The sequence below is a fragment of the Toxorhynchites rutilus genome, chromosome 3 (genome assembly GCF_029784135.1).
Source record: "Toxorhynchites rutilus septentrionalis strain SRP chromosome 3, ASM2978413v1, whole genome shotgun sequence".
Classification (NCBI taxonomy): domain Eukaryota; kingdom Metazoa; phylum Arthropoda; class Insecta; order Diptera; family Culicidae; genus Toxorhynchites; species Toxorhynchites rutilus.
Genome location: NC_073746.1, coordinates 103,290,106 through 103,310,351, shown reverse-complemented (window position 1 = coordinate 103,310,351; position 20,246 = coordinate 103,290,106). Strand labels below are relative to the sequence as shown.

At 39.2% G+C, this 20,246-nt stretch overlaps 1 protein-coding gene across 1 annotated transcript in view; it reads right to left on the bottom strand.

Annotated features, from left to right (window-relative positions):
- LOC129773361 (uncharacterized) overlaps positions 1-19,872 on the bottom strand; it is a 33,889-nt gene extending 14,017 nt beyond the window's left edge. The window contains exons 1-5 of the mRNA XM_055776959.1: positions 19,609-19,872; positions 19,348-19,551; positions 12,651-16,442; positions 3,058-3,222; positions 2,810-2,998 (exon numbers count right to left, since the gene is read on the bottom strand). Of these exons, the coding sequence (XP_055632934.1) occupies positions 2,810-2,998; positions 3,058-3,222; positions 12,651-16,442; positions 19,348-19,551; positions 19,609-19,725 (4,467 nt within the window). The 5' untranslated portion in view covers positions 19,726-19,872. The remainder of the gene's footprint in view (positions 1-2,809; positions 2,999-3,057; positions 3,223-12,650; positions 16,443-19,347; positions 19,552-19,608) is intronic.
- Positions 19,873-20,246: the final 374 nt, after the last annotated feature.

Here is a 20,246-nt window from a genome sequence, read left to right as displayed (position 1 = left end):
ATCAGGTATTTGTCTTCCATCGTTTACTCCAGACCGTGCTCACTTCACCATCAGCAGTTCCTCAATTGAATACGATCTGTCGATGAAACAAGCAATACTTGGGATTTCAGATCAGCTTCGACCAACTTTCATTCCCCGTATTTTTAACCGAAAGTACCAAAAAGTCAATTGCATGAAAAGATACTTCACTGATGGGTCTCGCCTCAATGGATCCACTGGCTTCGGTGTTTTCAATGAAAATTCAAGCGCTTTCCGTAAACTGCAGGAACCTTGTTCCGTTTATGTTGCTGAGCTGGCAGCAATCGACTTCGCATTGGGGATGATCTCCAACAAGCCTGCAGACCATTACTTCATTTTCTAAGTAGTCTCAGTTCGCTTGAGGCTCTCCAGTCGATGAAAACTAGTAGGCACCCATCTTATTTCCTCACAAAAGTGAGACAGCAGATGAGTGCACTGATCGAAAGATCTTATAAGTTAACCTTTGTTTGGGTCCCCTCTCATTGCTCAATTCCTGGCAATGAGAAGGCGGACACTCTCGCAAAGGTGGGTGCCCAGGAAGGCGAATTGTTTGATAGACAGATTTCATACGATGAATTTTTCCAATTACTGCTTCAGAGTTCCCTCTTGAGTTGGCAAACCGATTGGGACACTGGAATTCTTGGGCGGTGGTTATATTCAATTATTCCAAAGGTTTCTTCGAGACCGTGGTTCAAAGGTTTGGACTTAAGTCGTGACTTCATTCGTGTAATGAGTAGACTTATGTCCAACCACTACTCGCTAGATGTGCATCTCCACAGAATAAATCTTGTTCAAAGCAATGTCTGTCGATGTGGAAACGGTTACGATGACATCGATCACGCAGTTTGGCAATGTACGGATAATTACGCAGCCAGAGAGTACCTTTTGAATGCCCTTGAGGTCCAAGGAAGACAACCCTATGTTCCTGTTAAAGACGTGTTGGGAACTCGCGACATCTGCTATATGCAGTTGATCTATATGTTTGTGAAACGGTCTAGTATAAGTATTTAATGCTTTTGTGTTTTTCTTTTTCGTTATTAGTTTGTTTGTCTTGTCCCCCCATCTCACCGTCGCCCACCCTCGACAGCTAGTCGAACACCAGATGCTATCCCTGGTCATTATGCACAATGCTACAGTGCGTGCGGCAACCCTCGGTTGAGACAACGATACCTCATATCCATATCCCCAACCTGACCCGTCCCACAAAAATGTTGCCCTTTTAACCTCGAGTAAACCGCGAGTATTCGGTCGAATCCTACTAAACATAGATATTAGTTGAAACTTTGTATAAACAAACCTTGAATTAGCGGCTCCGCAAAGCTTATGCGATTGAGCCTTACAAATAAATGAACTGGATAAAAAAAAAAACCCCAGTCCCAAACTAATTGCTGTCGAACGATTTTTTATTCACTCAGTTTCGCACTAGGCTCAACCCGAAAGTTGTTAGTTTCGCACTGAGATATTTCACGGGTTCGCACTCGGGTTCACCAATACAACTATACTGAACTGTCAAGTTCCGAGTATTGTTTTGGAAATTCTAAAAATAAAGACTATGAAAATAGAAAACCTGCTGCTTTTGCTTTTGTCATTATTGGAATCGTAATCCAATTCGGATTCTGATTTTGAAGAGTATATTCGCGTAGACGGCATTAAGCTTCGTGTGCTTTCATTGGAAGGCGAAAATAATGATGGATATTCAGGTGGAATAAACATATTTTCAAAATCAAAACTATAAATGAAAATTTATGTGATGAAATAAGAGGTTTTTATTCCGAAATTGCAAAAAACTTACACTGCACTACTGAGTCGAACCAGCCCAGGAGGCTAAAAGTCTCAAAAATAAAGAAAAAAAAACACTGCACTTGGTCCTTCTGATCTGATAGAGAATAATTTACCTCTTAATCACTAATATCCACCAGACGTCGACACTGTACATTTGTCATCCCAAATATCAACAAATCAGACTATATAACGCACACCAACAAACCGCCGCATTCGTGATGGTGGTTTTAGACTAGTGATATATTCATGTGAAGAAATATGAGATTTATAGAAATCGCATCAACCGTTTACACTAGCACGAGCTTATATAATGAATATATACACATTTTCGGTGAATTTGTTTACCTGAAGTAGAACTTCATCCAACTAGTGATTTCTCACCAGTGAGAAATTCACCAGCGTTTACATATGCCTGAATTTATTCTAATCATAGTGGTTATATATACCCCGAAGAAGTGTATCATATATATTCTCACCCGTTTACGTCTATTTTCGCGTGAATAAATTCATCTATAGCTATAGATCTCCCTAATGTAAACCCGCCATGAAACTGAAAACGTTTTTTCATTATAGAGTTAGTTTGGAACTGACTCAGTTTAAAAACGAATTCGCTATAAGTGTACCATCTATTATTTTGCGAAATATAAAACAGCCAACATTTAGCAGCGTCACACGACTCGCAATCGGAAGAATAGATGGAGCAATAACTTAAAAGAGGGCTTTCAAAGGTGAAGATTTTCTCATTCCTCAAATTCCCAATATTCCGACCGATACACTATTCTAAGACTGCGATTCCCAATCCGATTGGCGTTTGCAATTACAACCACTAAAGCTTAAGAACAATCCCGGAAACTGTATGCGATTGGTTTCTCACAAGGACAACTGTGTATTACATATCGCTGTGCCACAAAGGCAGTGAAAAAAAAATTATCGACAGCGGAAAAACAAAAAAAAATTAAATTAATGATGAAGATTACTCAAAATGGGTCGAATATCGTACAATTGTTACCTGGGTTAAATTATAATCACTGGGGTTTCGAGGTGCATCCGTAGAGGAGGCATCCAATATGCCGTTTTCCTTCCAAAGATTCAATTGTGTCTGGCTATTGATTATCGCTTCATGGAAACTGTTAAGATGTTCCAAACTTTTTATACAGCGATCACAAACATTATTCGGTAGACTGTCACATTCATCGAGCTGTATTTAGTTATTGAAATTAGTATTCCATAGTTCGTGTTTTCATTACAATGCCTTACCTGGATACCGAAAGTGGTCAAAATCAATTCAATTATCAGCGTTTCGCCAATACGTGTTATGAACAATCCGTGATCGTCTGACGATACTTCTAAGCACAACCGGCACAGTGGAAGCATTTTGATTCTGTTTGTATGATACAGTAGATCACAAATTATGACTTTACATAGGAAGTATCAAATTTCTCGCTGTGATCAACATTCTTCATTGCCACTCCAAATAAAAATACCCGTTCAAAAAGGTGATAGATTTTCAGAACCAAAATGTTTGACATTTATCACAGGTGTGCAAACATTTTTGTGACATATACAAAAACCACACGAATAAGATAGTGTGCAAAATTACGATGTCCTGTTTGGAATTTGTAAAAATTTTGTGAATATAGTAAAATATTTATTTGAAATCGTTATTCCATGGGTTTTCTAGAAAAAAACTGAACTCGATGATGGAACGAACAAAGCAGTGGTGACTGTTACCGTGTTTAATTCAGAAAGCGCATGAATTTGCTCATTGAAGACACCTTGATTAGAAGTTTCTGGTCTGATTAAGCGTAGTCTGCTGTAAAACCTGTAAATATGATAAATCGCATAAACATGTGATTATGATCTCCGTATAAAATAGAAATAGAATTTTTCGACGAGCAAAATTGCGCACATTCTGAATTGAAACCGGGTAAATCTTATCGCTTTTTAGTTCATTTCATTACCGAGATCAATTTTGTAAGGAAGCATAGACGGAAGAATAAGTTTGAATTAATGAAACTCTTCAAATTATTACAAATTTAAAACAAAACATCGTGTTTCTTCTTCTGGGGGTCTTCGTAGCCAGATTGGTTGCGCGTTCGCTTATTAATCGATCAATCGTGAGTTCAAAACTCAGGGCCCTTAATTGGCCATCTTTGTGTGTACAGAATAACTGCGTCCACGTCCACAATCATCAGCGATGTAGATCGACCCACGGTCGAATGGAGATCGATTCATCCATACAACTGCTCTGCTCTGCAAGAAATATCGGGCTGTTGTGCTAAAGAAACACAACAATGAACATATCAACTGTCTCCGATGTCCGGTGGTCTAACTGAACAATGGAAGAACAGATAGAATATTCTTACGCCTGAAGCTGGCTACTGTGTAATATACAATTTACAGATACGATAAAACCGTAAACATGTTACAGCTAAAATGCTAATGAGCCTGAATAAATAAACAAATGGGATTAAAAATCGTGTTTCTGCACACTTATCTGAGTGAGTCATTTTGTGATAATTTATTAAAATCTAGCACACCTGTACTAAGGTACACTTTGATTCTGAACATATGTTTACAGCAATGAGATACATATCTGTATAGAGAAATAGTCCATGTATATTTGTGTTGGTAAACAAAATATGGTATTGTCGTCATTTGCATCCAGTATGAATGGTATATGCATGAGACAAATTGAAACAAAAATGTTTTGAGCCATTTTGAGTTGTTTTTTTTAAATAAATGTAACTTTTTTTGCATTTTTAAGTGGTAGAAGATCCAGAGAGCACTTGCATTCTCAGTCGTCGGAAGCAGCTTTTTCGGTGGAATGCTGCTTAATTACAGACCATTCTCCCGCATTACACACCCAATATTGAGAGCCTTAAGGTGAAGGTGGAAGCTAGCCACAATGGCACTCATTTCTTTCAACTCCCTCCCTCAACCCTTGCCCGAAAATCAATAATTTTGCGAAACAGTGTGAAGAAAATGATCGTTTTACCACACTTTCCATCAAGTAATATCAACCAAACTCTAATCGATTACTCACAAGATATTAAATTTTCATCTGCTGTCGCACTGTATAGTGAAAAACATCGGAAAACTCGAGCTAGTGCTCTGAAAGTTAAATTTTCATTTCTCAATTTTCGGCAATGGTTTTTTTTGTATTGGTGAAAGCATCGTTATTTTTTCAACACTGATGCCGGACAACATCATCGAAACAGCTATAAAAACCACTCAATAAAATGTTATTCCTGAGTCATAGCGTTTCATGTCATTAAAATCAATAGAATAAAATTGTGTTGATATCAATACAATTATTATTTCCACGTTTAATGGGTCTATAATGTAAGTTTTAGCAACTTTAACATTGGGTAAGAAAATTGTATTGCAGAGCTCGGAACACTGCCACGGCTGCCTATGCTTCAAAAACAGTAAACGGAAAAGTATTACATTCAATCAAAATGCCTCGGCCAACGAAGAGAAAGGTTAAGGCTCTCCAACGTGAATATGTGAAAACAATACGATCAACGAAGGAAAACATTAAGGAATTATCAACATCGAGTTACTATGCGGAAGAACTTGTTAATACCAAAAGGGCCCCAATTCGCATGTGTTATAATTTGCTCATGTTACGCTCGCGTATAATCAGAATTTTACTACATATGCAAATGCACCTTCTATATATATTTATTCTTTCAATTGTTTATCGGAACATATCACTCATACATTTTACTTTAGTATTGAATTGTTATTTTTTTTCCAATTTATTCAAAGACTCGTGTCAATGTAGCGCCACACAGTCTGATAAGTGAATTGATCTATTTACGTGTGCTTTGCTCTTCTCTCACAAACACTATTACCCCATTTTTACACGTGGGTTTTCCTATACTACTACAATGGCTAGCTTCCACCTTCCACTGTGTTCGAGCATCCTCCTTACTCCCCAGACCTCGCCCCTAGCGACTATCACTTATTCACGGTGTCGCATTGCTTTCCTCTATTTTTTTTGAGTGCAGTACTTTGACCACTCCGGAATATGATCGATCACAGCAAATGCCGATTTATTTTACTCTGAATTTCCGATTCACCTTTAAGTGCGATTTACATACAACATCTACGTCGCGTTCACGTCTCGTCACGTCACGTTACGTCAGTTATTCTACCATGCAATTCTTATGAAAACATTCTCATACACCGGCAACGTAACGACCCGTCAGCATACGTTTAACGAAAGCGATCGACAGGATTTGTAGAAAAGAATAATTGACGGAGAGGGATGGTTCGTTGGGTTTTTGTCTGGGCTTTGTGTCCGGCTTTTGTTTTGAGTTTGGTTGTATTTTTCATGCCACCTAGCTGAGAAAAATACAGTAGAACCCCGATCATCCACGGAATAGTCTGGCTAGGTCACCGCGGATCACAAAAATCGCGAATAATGCAATAAATGACTAAAAAAGAGATGCAAACACAATATTTCAGCATGATAACTATGTTTTATCAATAAAGAAATCATTAAACTATCGATCTATAAAGTTGTGTACACCAGAAGTCAAATAATGTGAAAATCATGACCAAAACAAAAATGCAAAATCCTACACCTCACTGATAATTTCCAGGAAAGTCCATAGCATTACTATGGAATTCGCTTTCGCGGATAAACCGCATCGCGGATAAACCGCATCGCGGATCATCCGCTCGCGGATAATCGAGGTACCACTGCACTATGGTCCAGGAGGTGCATTTAAGTGGAAATTAGCATCTAGAGCTCGACAGTGATTCTCTAGACAAAAACTGTCTTCGACAAAGTTGTTACACATAATAGAGCGCTCATTTTTATGTTATCAAAAATAGGGTGACCAAAATTGTCGATGAAATAAAAAAATCTAACTTTCTTATCTTTATAGATAGAGGTAAACATAGTTCGACAATATTGTAGCTCTGGTTATTTTAAGTAACTTTGTGGAACAATATTTCTTTCTATCTCTTCAAATAACCGATATAACGCTTTTTCTCTAGGTTAAGTTAGGGTTACCATGAAAAAAAAGGTTTTTTTGCTCTAACTTTTATATGTAAAATTCTACATCAAAACTGTCTTTGAATGATCTTTAGAGCTTTCCAATCCACGCATTTTACGGTGCATAACTTGTATGTATCTTAATTCTACTCAAAGTTATTGATGTTTTTTCCCCGAAAACACGACCTTTTCTTTTGCTTGTCGTTCTTTTTGGGGCAAACATAATAAAAAATTATTAATGTCATTTTAAAGAGCACATTTGACTCTACATAAGGTGAAACTTTCAAAAGAGTGTTATTTTTTGTATTTGAGTAAATTAAATTTGAAATTATGAGTTTTTGCATATAAATGAACAAGTTGCAATTTTTAAATGCATATAGTAAGCGTAGACTTTAAAGCAGCATCACTTCAGTTTAGTCTTATAGCCACTCAACATGGAGGTTCAAAGAAGACCACTCGCTGCAACTGACTGTTGTTGTCTTGATGTGTTCTGTTCTGGATGCGGTTTTTCTTATCGTCGCGAGCAGCTTCACCAGCCAACTCCATCACTTCGGCGGCCGAAACTATATAACGCCGGCTAGGTGGACTGGTGCACTGGTACTAACGCGGTCGGCCTAGCTACCCTTGCTGAGCAATTGGCAGATACACCTACGGGGAACTAGACACCTGCACGATTCGAGTGGGACTTTGCCTTTCCCTTAACTTGTCCTCCTTTGTTACGTCCACGATGCCGATGCCGTACAACCACACGGGTTTACGGTTTGAAAGAAAATAAGATATTTTTTTGGGGTCCGCGTGTTTTATACTCTAGCGGTACACACTCACAGGATAGAGACAAATCGGCAGACTCAGCCAGAGGGGCGAGTCCAACGAGACGAACGAATGAGCGTTAAAAGGGAGCGATGGCAAAAAAATACATTCATTACGATTTGTTCGCTCGTTGGATTCACATGCAGGCTAAAAAGGGTCCTTTTCAGGATCACAAAATTATCTTCAATCCATAGAGTTTATTGTTTTGTTGTCACTCGATATTCCCATCTTGTTCGGCTAAACCTTTCTGTTTAGCGATTGCGTTCGCCACTCGCCACAGCTTTCACAGTTGGAAAATTTCTTCCCATCCAGCTTTGTGACATGTTGTACAGTAAATTACATTCAATGCGACGTGCCGAAGCGCCACTTAGTGTCGCATTGGAGGCGATTTTAACCTGTAATTGAACATTTGCGATGACAGTGGTACAGTGTCGACTTTCAATGTGGGGTCATAATTTGGATCTCTATGTTTACAAAAATGTCCAACTAAATAAGTCGCATTACATGTCCGTCCAATTAGCTAAATGTCGAACTAATTGTAAATTACTGTACTTTAAATCTGGAAACAATTTAAGAATTGGTGAAAATTGAATAATCAGAAAAGTCCCCAACTATCAATAAGCTCAGAACAACTGCCAAATTCACATACTCATCAGATCCTGGCAAACAAATGATGAAAAAATCAATTTGTGTTTAATTATTATTTTGGATAATTTTGGATAATGTAATGTTTATTTAGAAAGCATTGAACTGTATTTCCTAAACTCTTTTTTGGAAGGTGTAATGGCCCTGAATAGCGCCTTGTTTTATGGAATGGTTCCAATTTAGAAAACTTAGTACTCGTGGTTTTGAAAAAAACCATTTCGAACGCCCTCGATGCCGCCTTGTTCTGGATTTGCCACCAAAGCAGTTTGAATAAAGAACAAACGTTTTTCTTCTGCTACCTGCTGCCGTTTTGCGATTGCGTTTGCCACTCGCCACTCGCTGCAACTGCCTGTTGTCTTGATGTCCACCGAACCGAATGTGTTCTGTTCCTAATGTGGGTTTTCTTATCGTCGCGAGCTTGCTGCTTGGGTTGGTTTGTTGATGTGTTGTGATGCGAACCGATGTGGTGTACGGTTTCTATGAGAATGATCCTTACGGCAGCGGAGCGGGGATTTTTAAGCTGACTGGCTGGCTCGAGAATTACGCATGTGTGAGACTGCGACCAATGTTTCGTTCATTTTTTTCTTTTTCCTTTCCAATCGTGCTTCATTCTATTTCGCTGCTGCTCTGGTTGCCCGTTTTGGTCGGTACGATTTGAGGAGCACAAAATGGACCAATCAAAAATGGGCACATAGTGCATTTTGACAATGCTTGATATTTCACAATTATTCAATTATTTATCTCAAGAAAAATGAAATGTTATTCGTTATGATAGATGCGTAGATATATTTCCTATCAATTGATGCAAAAACCTTTGCGATCTATTGAGAAATGCTCGAGTTATAAGCGTTCCAAATCTTGCATTTTTTCCTACTTGTTCAGTGCCTAGATTTCCATTTCACCCCCTATATCTTCCGGTTAGACGTAGTCCTACGTCAAAATCTGTTGTGAAACATTTCAAATAGTGGAAGATAACAATAGGAAAAACATTGTGGTGTCAAGGAAGGGATTGTAGAATGGTTTTCGAGCTTTAAATTTGTTAATAGAAAAATCAAGTTTCTCACGCATTTTTGGGAGAAAATAAATAAAAATCATTAAAAACGAAAAAATCATTTCTAAAAGTTACTTCAATCTATTAATTCAAATGTCTCGCAACTTCATTCTTTGCGAAATGAAAAAAAAATAGAATACTTGGTCAATTGATTAAAGTTTGACGACTATTGGTGCTTGGATGGATCATCTTACGCAAATGAAAATATTAATTCCTAAAAATTGACGAAATTCCAATACTTATAAAAATTTTAACTTTTCGAGAAAAAAGATACAAAAAATTGATTTTACACGTAATTCTGCATGAAAATCCATACAGACATTATCCTAAAACTAACTGTTTTTGAGATGGAAATTTATATTTGATGAAAAAACCATATGCGTAATATCATGAAAACTCAACCATTATGGGATCGTTCAATTTTTATAGTTTTGAACTATGAACGTATATGCATAGCCCGTTACTATAAAAGTCATAAGATCATATGAAATAGTTGGGCGGAAAGTTTCTATAACGGCTGCATAAGTTGCCCGTTATTGACAGCTCTGTTCGGGAAAGCACACAAGTGGACAGAACGAATGTATGGGGAAATAGGATTGCTTTTAATTTTCTTCAATTTAAACCTTATACAAACTATGGGATTATAATATGTAACTCCTTAAAATCCGTTCGCAGCAAAAATAGTTATTATGTTATGTTATCATTTCATAAAATATATTTTTTGAGACTTTCAGCCTCATGGGGTTCGTCTCAGCAAAAACGGCCGAAACCATGCCGCGAGCATGCTTTTTGAGCTATTTTTCCCCTTGTCGTTTGACGAGGATGTCCGTTTACCATGGCCCCAGGCCACAGGTAGGGAATCGGCCACTCGAAGATGCCGACTGTTCTTGTTCCCCTTATCCTGCAGGGGAAGGAACAAGGATCTTCGATTTGATCACATGTTTTTTGTTTAAATTTTAAAAAACAGATCGGCATCTTTCAAAAAACGGAGCAGTGCAGCAGTTCGTGAAGGGTCGTCGCCAAGCACATCACGAATGCTCCCGCTGATCCCGTGTAAGTTCCGGAGGTTCTCGTACTTTGGGCAAATACAGACGATGTGTTCGACTGAATTGCGAACCTCGCACAAGTCACAAATGGGATAAAAAGGTCCTCTGTTGAAGTTATGAGACATGGTGCAGTGGCCGGTTCTTAACCTGAATAAGATTCGTTGCTCTCTCATCGTTTTGACGTCTTCGAATCTGGTGATGGATCCTTTGATTCTCCGGAGGAACAGCGTCGCTTCAACGGACCATTTTTCCGCCCAAAAACTTTTTGAAGGTGTTGGCGATCCATAGTCTGATGTCGTCTAGCGGTACTTTGCGCGTTAAAAGTTGTCCAAGGTGACCGATTCCGGCAAAACGGTCGGCTGCTTCATTGCCGGCTATTCCATTATGTCCGGGGACCCACATAAGGACTGTATCCGGCAGCAGATACCTCCTGATAGCTAGTATCGATGGGTGCCTAGTGATAGCCGCGCCAACAGCATCGATGACGCTGACCGAGTTGGTAACTATCAGGATCGGTTTGCTTGACGGCATAGTGGCAGCTTCAAGCATAAAATATATATTATGTTATTATTTCATAAGAACGTGACCTGTTTTCTGATTTGGCATCCTTAATGTTAGAAGTAGTCCTACGTCAAAAAAAAATCAGTGCTTCAATCCATTTATAGTAATCTATCTACTATTTGCATTGTTCGAAGAAAATCATAACATATGTATTTTGTTAAAAAAATCATTCGTTAAAAATTGTTAAATAAAATCGTTAAAAAATGCGTTTTAAGCATACTTAACAACTAAAATGACGCAACAAAATTTAAGACCAGTGCTTCGTTTCGGCTGTTTCGAGTGTTGTTTCGACTGATTTTTGAAAACAATCTATTGTTTCTCGGTGTTATTTTGTGTTTTTCGGATTCTGGTAAATATTTATCATGTAAAAAAGAAGTATGTAAGGTTTTAATTCTCGAATTCTAGTTGCAGCCAACGAAAAATGGGCCGTGTGCATAATTGCACGGAAACACAGCGAATGGTCATCCGCAAAATGTCCAAGGCAGTCAGCAGCCAATGCGAAATCGCAGAGTACTTGGGACGATCCAAAACTTTCTTGTTCAAAGCCTTCCACACCTCAAAAAAATCGAATTAACTGGAAGCCGAAGGAGAATGACGTCGGTTAGTATGATATCGATTTCATCGCCAAGGAAGACACTGCCATAAAGCGAGCCTCCAAAAAGATTCGGGTCAAACTGACCTTGTCCGTGAGTACCCGGATGGTTCAGTGGCGGCTGATGGAGCAGGGGCTAAGCGGTGAAAGTCCCCAGAAGGTAAGGAAAAGGAAAAGCAGTGGCGAAATATACTGTAGTCGGATGAGACGAAGGTAAACCTCATCGACTCGGACGAAAAAACTTGGGTCCATCGCCCAATAGGCTGCACTTACATGCCACAGTACACCATGTAGACATGCAGGCAAATGGCGCGGCTAGTATAGTGAAGTTTTTTTTTTGTATGAAATTCGTTTAAATTTGTTAGGAAAATCCGAATTTGTATTCAAACTTCCCGGATTCAAGTATTCTTTCCACGCAGAAAAGTATTATTATGAAGAATGGCGTGGAATAAGGGTTGTAACCTTATTTTTTTTTCTCCTAGGTAAACGATGATTGGCATGTGCTGCGTTGAACATATTGCAAATCCTTCTCGTATCTACCTCTACATAATCAATGATATCAGCTAACTAAATATACTATCGATTTCATCGCCATTATCCACAGTATTCATAACCTGTATGCATTATCAAACTTAAAATTTTCGAAGACGAATTGTTCGCCTCGTCATCTAGAATAGGACCCTTGGTTATGGGTGCAATAACAGATTCCGTTACCAATAAAAAGAAGGACCAGGCCAACAATTGGAGAAAAACAGTTCCTTGTCGTTTTCTCACAAGAGCATCAAATGGACTTGTGGGGTTTCTCAAATAAAGGATTCAATTGTGCTTTCATAAAGGTAACAGAAATGATGATCAATTGCGGAGTTTCTCTAAAGCACTGGGTTTTTAGCTAATATTAATTTATCGATATTGTATAAATTAAAAACTCTGTTTACTCATGAACGATAACTTATAAAATGTTTTACCCAATCCTTCGAGACATTTCCATGTGTTTTCCACAAACATCCTATCGTAACATGTATGTGCTGTGCCTGTTCGGCATCCACAACGAGCTTCCCCGAAGGCTTGCGAGCAGCTGTTATCATTTCCGGTACCGAGTTTTGGCCCTAGATAATATTTTATCTGCATTCAAACATTCATCTCGACTTTTACAGTGTCTTTCTCCGTTGTTGTAGCCGTAACTGCGGGTGTATCGTAAGTGGAGCCCACGTGTACCTCAATTATGTGGCTTTTCAACAGTTCCGCGTCCGAGAACGAGGCATCGCAAAGCACACATTTCCGCGTTTCGAAATCTTGGTGCTTGAATAAATGTCCTTGTAGATTATGTTTTCGTTTGAAAATTTTGTGACAAATAGCACAATCATATATCCGTGTGTCCAAATGATGTACCTCGATGTGGTCCCTAAGTAGCTTTTTGATCGAGAACCGTTTGCTGCATTCACGGCATTGAAACGGTTTGTAGTGATACTGGTAGTGGATCTTCATTAGTCTAATATTCTTGGCCGCATGCGTACAGCCAGGCTCTTCACATGATCGTGGATACGTTTCGATTTGTTGTAGGCTCATTGGGAAATTGTATTCAAGGAAGACGGACATCGTTTCAATTTTATCCAGGGTGTCCTGAGTATCGAGGGCCTCCAATATTGTGTCCACGGAGTCATCACCGCTATGGACCAAATGTTCTTTGGTGTCTTCCAACAGTACAGCAATTTTCAAATTCTCCAACTCTTGCTCATGAAACTTCTTCACGTGTTGTCTCCAACCGGACACGGAGTTGAATGATTGGCCACAAAATTGGCAGTGATCGAATTTTCGCGTTTTCAAATGCACCCTTTCTATGTGATTCCTGAGCGAGCCTATCGTCGATTGCAATCTGTCGCACTTGCGACACTGAAAGGCTTTATAATGTTTCTGATGATGCATTCGCATCAGTTTGGCATTCTTGGCTACATAGTCACAGTCAGATTCCTCACATGGTCGTGGATACGTTTGGCTTTCGCGTAAGTGCGCTGGAAAATTATACTCCAAGACGATGCACAGCGCTTCAATTGCATGTATCGCTGAAACGCTGATTTCATTGCTCCCAACTGTTATCCCTCGAGCGGCTGATTCGGGCTCCGAAGTATTTAGCGCCACGGGCAGATTTGCTTCGCCATTTTCGATTGTGTTCTCAGAAAAAACTGATTCATCCGCAACGGAAAGACTGGTTTCATGATTGTCGACGTTGTTTTCACGAACGTCCGACAGAGCAGCCTCTGTTGTGTTCTCCGGATGTTCATCGGTCATCAATTCCTCATCGAGTGTCTCTATCTTTATATCCACTGAATCTAGAGATTTCTCTGTGACGGATTCTGCGGTAACCTCATAACATGAATTATTTTCTTTTGGATCGTTTTCGGATCGCTCCATATTTTGCTGTCTCTTGTTATGGAACAGATTTATGTGTCTCCTCCAGGCGGATAAATAGTTAAAAGATTTGCCACAAAATTGACAACGAGGCAATTTTACTGTTTGATGTGTGAACATGTGCTGCGATAAAAGACTTTTCTCTGAGAAATGCTTTCCACAAATATTGCATATGTTCTTTTTTGAGTTCATGTGTCCCGATGCTATATGCGTCTTAAGCATAGTGGCCGTTGGGAACCTTCGCTCACATTGCTGGCACTTGTATGGCTTGTAGTGGCGTCGATAGTGACCAGCCATACTTCTTCGTGTTTTTGCCACGTATTCACAGCCCGGTTCCAGACAGCTTCGCGGATAGCTTCTTTTATTTTTCAAAGTTTTTGGAAGCATAAAATTCCTGGCAACACAGACAGGTTTGCCTTCAAATAGCCTATCTAGCTCATTTTTTGCCTCGAAGCTCACAATACCGCTTTCTTCATAACTGTCTGCCGATGGATTTGCTTTACTATCGGATTCTTCATTACTCTTTTCTTGTGGCTCAGACGATTTTGGATTATCATTCGGCTGTCTCAAATTCGCTTGCTTCTCATCTATTATCGTGTCAAACGAAGCGTTGCTTTCGGGTTTCTCTTGATCCAAGTGATCCAGTTCATAACTCGGAGTATCTCTCGAGGCTAACATTTTTTCTTCAGCTCCCGCTGTTTTGTCCCCATCTTCATCTGCATGAAGAGCTTTCCACGCACTCTCTGATGGTTCGACAAGCAATCCTTCCTCAATATCAAGTGCTTCGGTGGCGATTTCACTGTTCACATCATTTTTCATGGTCGAATCGACTGCCGAGAGAGCTTCGACCTTTGAATTCTGTTCACGTTTATGGTATGTTTTTGTGTGCCACCACCGAGAGGGTGAACTCTTGAATGTTTTGTCACAGAATTCGCATTTGTACCTTTGTCGAACAATCTGATGTACGGGCATGTGCTCTTTCAAACTATATTTGTCTGGGAAATTTTTTCCACAAGTATTACAAGTATTCTTTCCCGGGTCCATATGCTTCAATTTTATGTGAAGCTTAAGGTAAGACGCGGTTGGGAACCTTTGTTCACACTGTTGACACTTGTGCATCTTGAAGTGGCGTTGATAGTGGGGAATCATTCTCTTGTATGATTTTGCTACAAAGTTGCAATCCTTTTCAAGGCAACTTAGCGGATAGCTTTTGGCATTTTGAAGGCTTTTCGGCAAAACGAACTTCTTGAGTATACGTATGGGTTTGGCTTTCTGCCCTTCATCTGATTCATTCGATGTACCATAGCTAACGAGGCCACTCATATCTGTTGATAACCCCGATATCGCTAACGTTATCGAATCTTCGTCGGGAATCGTAGGTGGTTTAAAGGTGGAGTGCTCCTGATCTATGTGTGCATAGAGCTCTGATGTGTAGACAAAAGTTGCTTGACAAATAGTACAGTTCCGTAAAGCTTTTCGCTCGTTGCTTCTATGGCTATGTTGGTACTTGTGGTGAGACTCCATTTCATTTATTGTATCAGCAATGAACGCACACTCATTCTCTTCACAACTCCGGGGATAAATGCTGGAGCGTTCCAACGTTTTGGACAGATAATTCGTTTTATCGACATATTTCGGATCGAGTTCATGTGGCCCATGTTTGAGCAAATCCTCCTCTTTGGGGAAGTAAATTTTACATTTCGAACAATAATAGGCATATTCCCCATTACTTAGCCGTCGCATGTGAGTCATTTTGTGTTTATCGAAACTGGATTCACTACTAAAACTCTGCCTGCAGAAAGGACACACATACGCTGCTTGTGTGTGGGTCATTTCGTGTTTTTGCAAATTTTGGAGCCTCGGAAATGCAATTTGACACTTCGTACATTTGAATCGTTCTGCTGTTAGGTCTCTATGGGCTCGCATGTGATACCTGTATTTACGTAAATCTGGAAATTCTTTCCCGCAAAGTTTACACTTTCCGCCTCTCTTAATCTTGGCATGCTTATATCTCATGTGATAATTATACGTTTCTTTGTTTCGAAACCGATGAGGACAATGGGAACACTTGATGTGAAACTCGTGGGATTCAATATGCCTATTGAGCAACTTAACGGTTCTCAATACTATCGGGTGGGAAGCTGTACTGCATGGCGAACACTGATATGGCAACATGCCAATGTGGCTCATCAGATGAACTTCGAAAAGACTCCTGCTCTCGGATACAACATTGCAGATGTAACATTTGTTTGGGATAGATGAAGAAACGTATGATTTTGCTTTTTGCTCATGGACCTCGGTATCATTAGTGCGATCCTGATCTGCTGATTGAGATTGATGTTCATTGTCTTTGGCGTCACTCCCTTCGTCCTGCATGCCACCAACAGATTGCGTGTCTTCGTTGATCGCTGATTTTTCAACCGACGCATGTTCTGCTGCTTCATTCTCATCATTAAACTCGCTTGATGCTTGTTGTCGCTCTGTTTCTCTTGCTGTGCATTCACTGGTGATTTCCATATCCTGTAAAAAATAGAACATATGCGGTTAAAAATATTAAAAAAAATTTATATGAGATACATCATATGCTTGTGGTATTCGGTATATTCAGAGTGGTATAAAGCAGCAGACAACAAAACAGATAATGAGGGTCTTTGTAGCATTTCAAGAATGGCGATAGACCCAATCTTAGGCTGACCAAATAGTTCAGGAATAAAAACGGGACACGCAAACCAAAAAAACTAAACAAGAAGAATTTTGAAGAATTTTAGTGAGTAAATAAAACCGAGAATAAAACCAATCAATCAAACATTCTTAGATGCACCTGCTACAAAGAAGAAAAATTTAGATGCTGTCTTCAGCATGCAGCAGACTTTGCGAAAAAATATGATTTTTGGAAATTTTATCATGAAATTTATCACATTCCAAATTAAAGTTCTATTTTACAATTAATATAGCGTTTATGTTGTTACTTCGCTGTTGTTCAAATATTCCTCCTTATTCCACGCGGCGAGTGACGTGAGATAGCATAGAATTCTTTGAATTTTAGAAATTTCTTTCCCTTTCCGAAAATACACGACGATTTGGAACTGTTACGAATTATATGTTTCAACTTTGTTATCTTATTAACTATAATTCTTGTAATCTATGACAAGAAGTTTTTTACTAATGCAACTTTGAATCTCTGGCAATTGAGAAATTAAAATAATACTGTTATAATTCTCCTAGACTAGTCTTCCTTTTTTTTCAATGTCCACCGACGCAGATTTTCTACAGTTTTGACTATTTTAGCCTCCTGTTTTTCACCTGAATCAACTAGTCCTACGTCAAAACTACGGCCCTTAGTAAGGGAGCCAAATCTGAAAACATATCACGTTTTTATGAAATAGTTTTAACGTTTTAACGTTGATGATTTGCATACCAATCGAATAGGAAACTTTCTGAGAATTGTTTGATATGTTAAACATTACACAATCTTGATTCATAAATTGTATATAAAATTTAAATTAAGAAAAATTGGAAGCATGTCAAATTTCCCATACATTTGTTCTGCCTATTTCTTTTTTTTTTTATTCTTTATTTGAGAGGTTTTCAGCCTCCTGGGCTGGTTCGCCTCTTTATCGACGGCATTGCCGCAAGGTTTCGTTGGGAACAGATTGCACATAAAATTATCACATAAAAATTGGACGTAAAAATTAAACACATATAAATCCTTTTGCGAGACATGACTTAACAAAGAACTTGCTGTTTGCTTGTTGGACCAGATGGCATGGATGTCCTCGGACCATGGCTCCAGGCCAGTGGAGAGGAAGCCGTGCCGTTGAAGATGCCGGCGTGTTCTTATTCCCCTTCATCGTGGAGGGGAAGGAACAAGGATCTTCATGACTGATCCATTGTTCAGACGCTAGATCTTAAAAAATAGTTCGGCATCTTTTAGGTAGCAGACAAGCGCTGCTACTCTTGCTGGATCGTCCTTCAAGATGCCTTACACTCCCGCTGATTCCATGCAGGTTTCGCAGATCATCGAATTTCGGGCAACCACACAAGAAGTGCTCGACGGAGTTGTGGATTTGGCAGAGGTCGCAGAGTAGATGGAAGGGTCCTCTATTGAATCCGTGTGAGACCGAGCAGTGACCGGTCCTCAATCTGGACAGGATTCGTTGTTCTCTCATTCCTTTAACATCGTCAAACCTGACAATCGTGCCCTTGACTTTTCTGAGGAACTGCCCCCTCTCTGCAAACCACCTTTCGGTCCAAAAGGTGCGGAAAGAGTTGGTGATCCACAACTTCACATCGTCAAGCGGCACATCCCGAGTGAAGAACGGTCTGGTGTGACCGATTCCGGCAAACTGGTCGGCCGCTTCATTCCCTGCGATGCCGTTGTGTCCGGGGACCCACATGAGCACAGTGTCAGGCAATATGTTCTTCCTGATGGCCTGTACCCATGGATGTTTGGACCTGGTCGCACCGATGGCATCAATGGCGCTTGCCGAATCGGAGACGACCAACTGCCTATTTCTGTGCTTACCTACCTGTGTTTTCTATCCGATTAACGAGTGGAGTCGTGAGGTATAATTTTTATATAGGGGAAATGGGGGTAAGACGGACATGTTAAGAAGAATTTCAATTGTACCTTCGGAAACTCATGTTTTCCAAAACTTGGCCAATTGGCCAAATTTTTTATAAAAATGTGTTTTTCCATGTTTTTTACTGAAATTAAAACAAGCCGAAAAGCAGAACATTTTTATCGATGCGAGTATAATGGACATGTAGTGAGGGGAATATGGACGGGTTAATAATATACGAGCCGTAGAAGTTTTTTGCGAGCTGTTTTCAAAGCAATTTTGAAACTATTGAAACGATTTTGTGGACCAATAAGTGACAATCATTATTGTGATTATTATACCGGTAAAGAGGTATTAACGTTCAAAACCTTGCACTCTAGCATCACTCTCTCGTTTTTGAAACTTTGAACTTACATAAAAGACGTAGTCCTACGTCAAAAAGTGTTTTCGGTCAAACAGTGTGTGAGCACCTTTAGATGCACCAGGAGGAGTTGAGAAAACAATCCTTACTCTCGTAGTTAAGAAATTGATGAATCAACAGTTTGAACGGGGACTTTCAAAGGTGAAGATGTTCTCATTCACCGATTTTCAACGATCTTGACCGATACACCATTTCAATTCAAAAGACTGCAATGCTCACTTGGATTGGCGTTTTCATTAACTATCAATGAAGCTCGAGGTCAATTTTTCTGGTTTAGATTTATATGACAATTGCTTCTCACATGGACAACTGTATGCTGCGTATTTTCTCATTTAACTTCCATGCAACAACACTGTTCTGCAACTAAACCTGGCTCTGTTGGCTGTTAGAACTAGAAATTTCTAGATGTTTGAAGATATGTAGAGTATCGAACAACTGTTACCTGCGCCAAAACATAATCACTGCAATCTGGAGATGCCTCCATAGAATGTCCACCGAGTAAGATGACATCTAATGTGCCACTTTCCTTCCAAAGATTTAATTGTGCCTGACTATTGATTATCGCTTCATGGAAACTGTTAAGATGTTCCACACTTTTCAAACAGTGACCGCAAACATTATTCGGTAGACTGTCACATTCATCGAGCTGTAGAGTTAAGGAAATTAGCATTCCATAGTTCGTGTTTAAATTACAATGCCTTACCTGGATACCGAAAGTAGTCAATATCAATTCAATCAACAGCCTTTCGCCAATACGTGCTTCAAACAATTCGTGAGCGTCTGTCGATACATGCAAGCACAATCGACACAGTGGTAGCATTTTTATTCTGTTTGTATTATGTTGTAGATCACAGATGATCGCTTTGCATATGAAATAAGAAACTTTACGCTGTAGTCAGCATGTCAACATTCTTCAAATCCATTCAAAATAAAAACAAATATCTACTGTCAACCAGTGAGTAGAAATCAGGCACAGCAGTGGAACTCCATACTAACTAAAAAGTGTCCACATTTTCATCGCTTGTTTACGTGAAGAATATAATTATTTCAGGCACACTTGATTTGAGAGTGTATGGATTTCTAGCTGTCTTGACGCAAGGTCTTTAATGAAAAATGAGAAGATGGGCAGGTTTATACAAACATGTTTATAATTACATAAGTTTATTCAAATATTAATATTGCCCTTATTTAACTATTCAGTGCAATTTTATCAAAATTTGAAAGAGAAATTAAAAAAGGAATGTTTTTTTCAATATTTTTATGAGATTAATCTATTAAAAATCCATGATTACCTTTGCTTTATTATTTACCCCCCATTATTTGTTAATTTTTCCTGCTTTT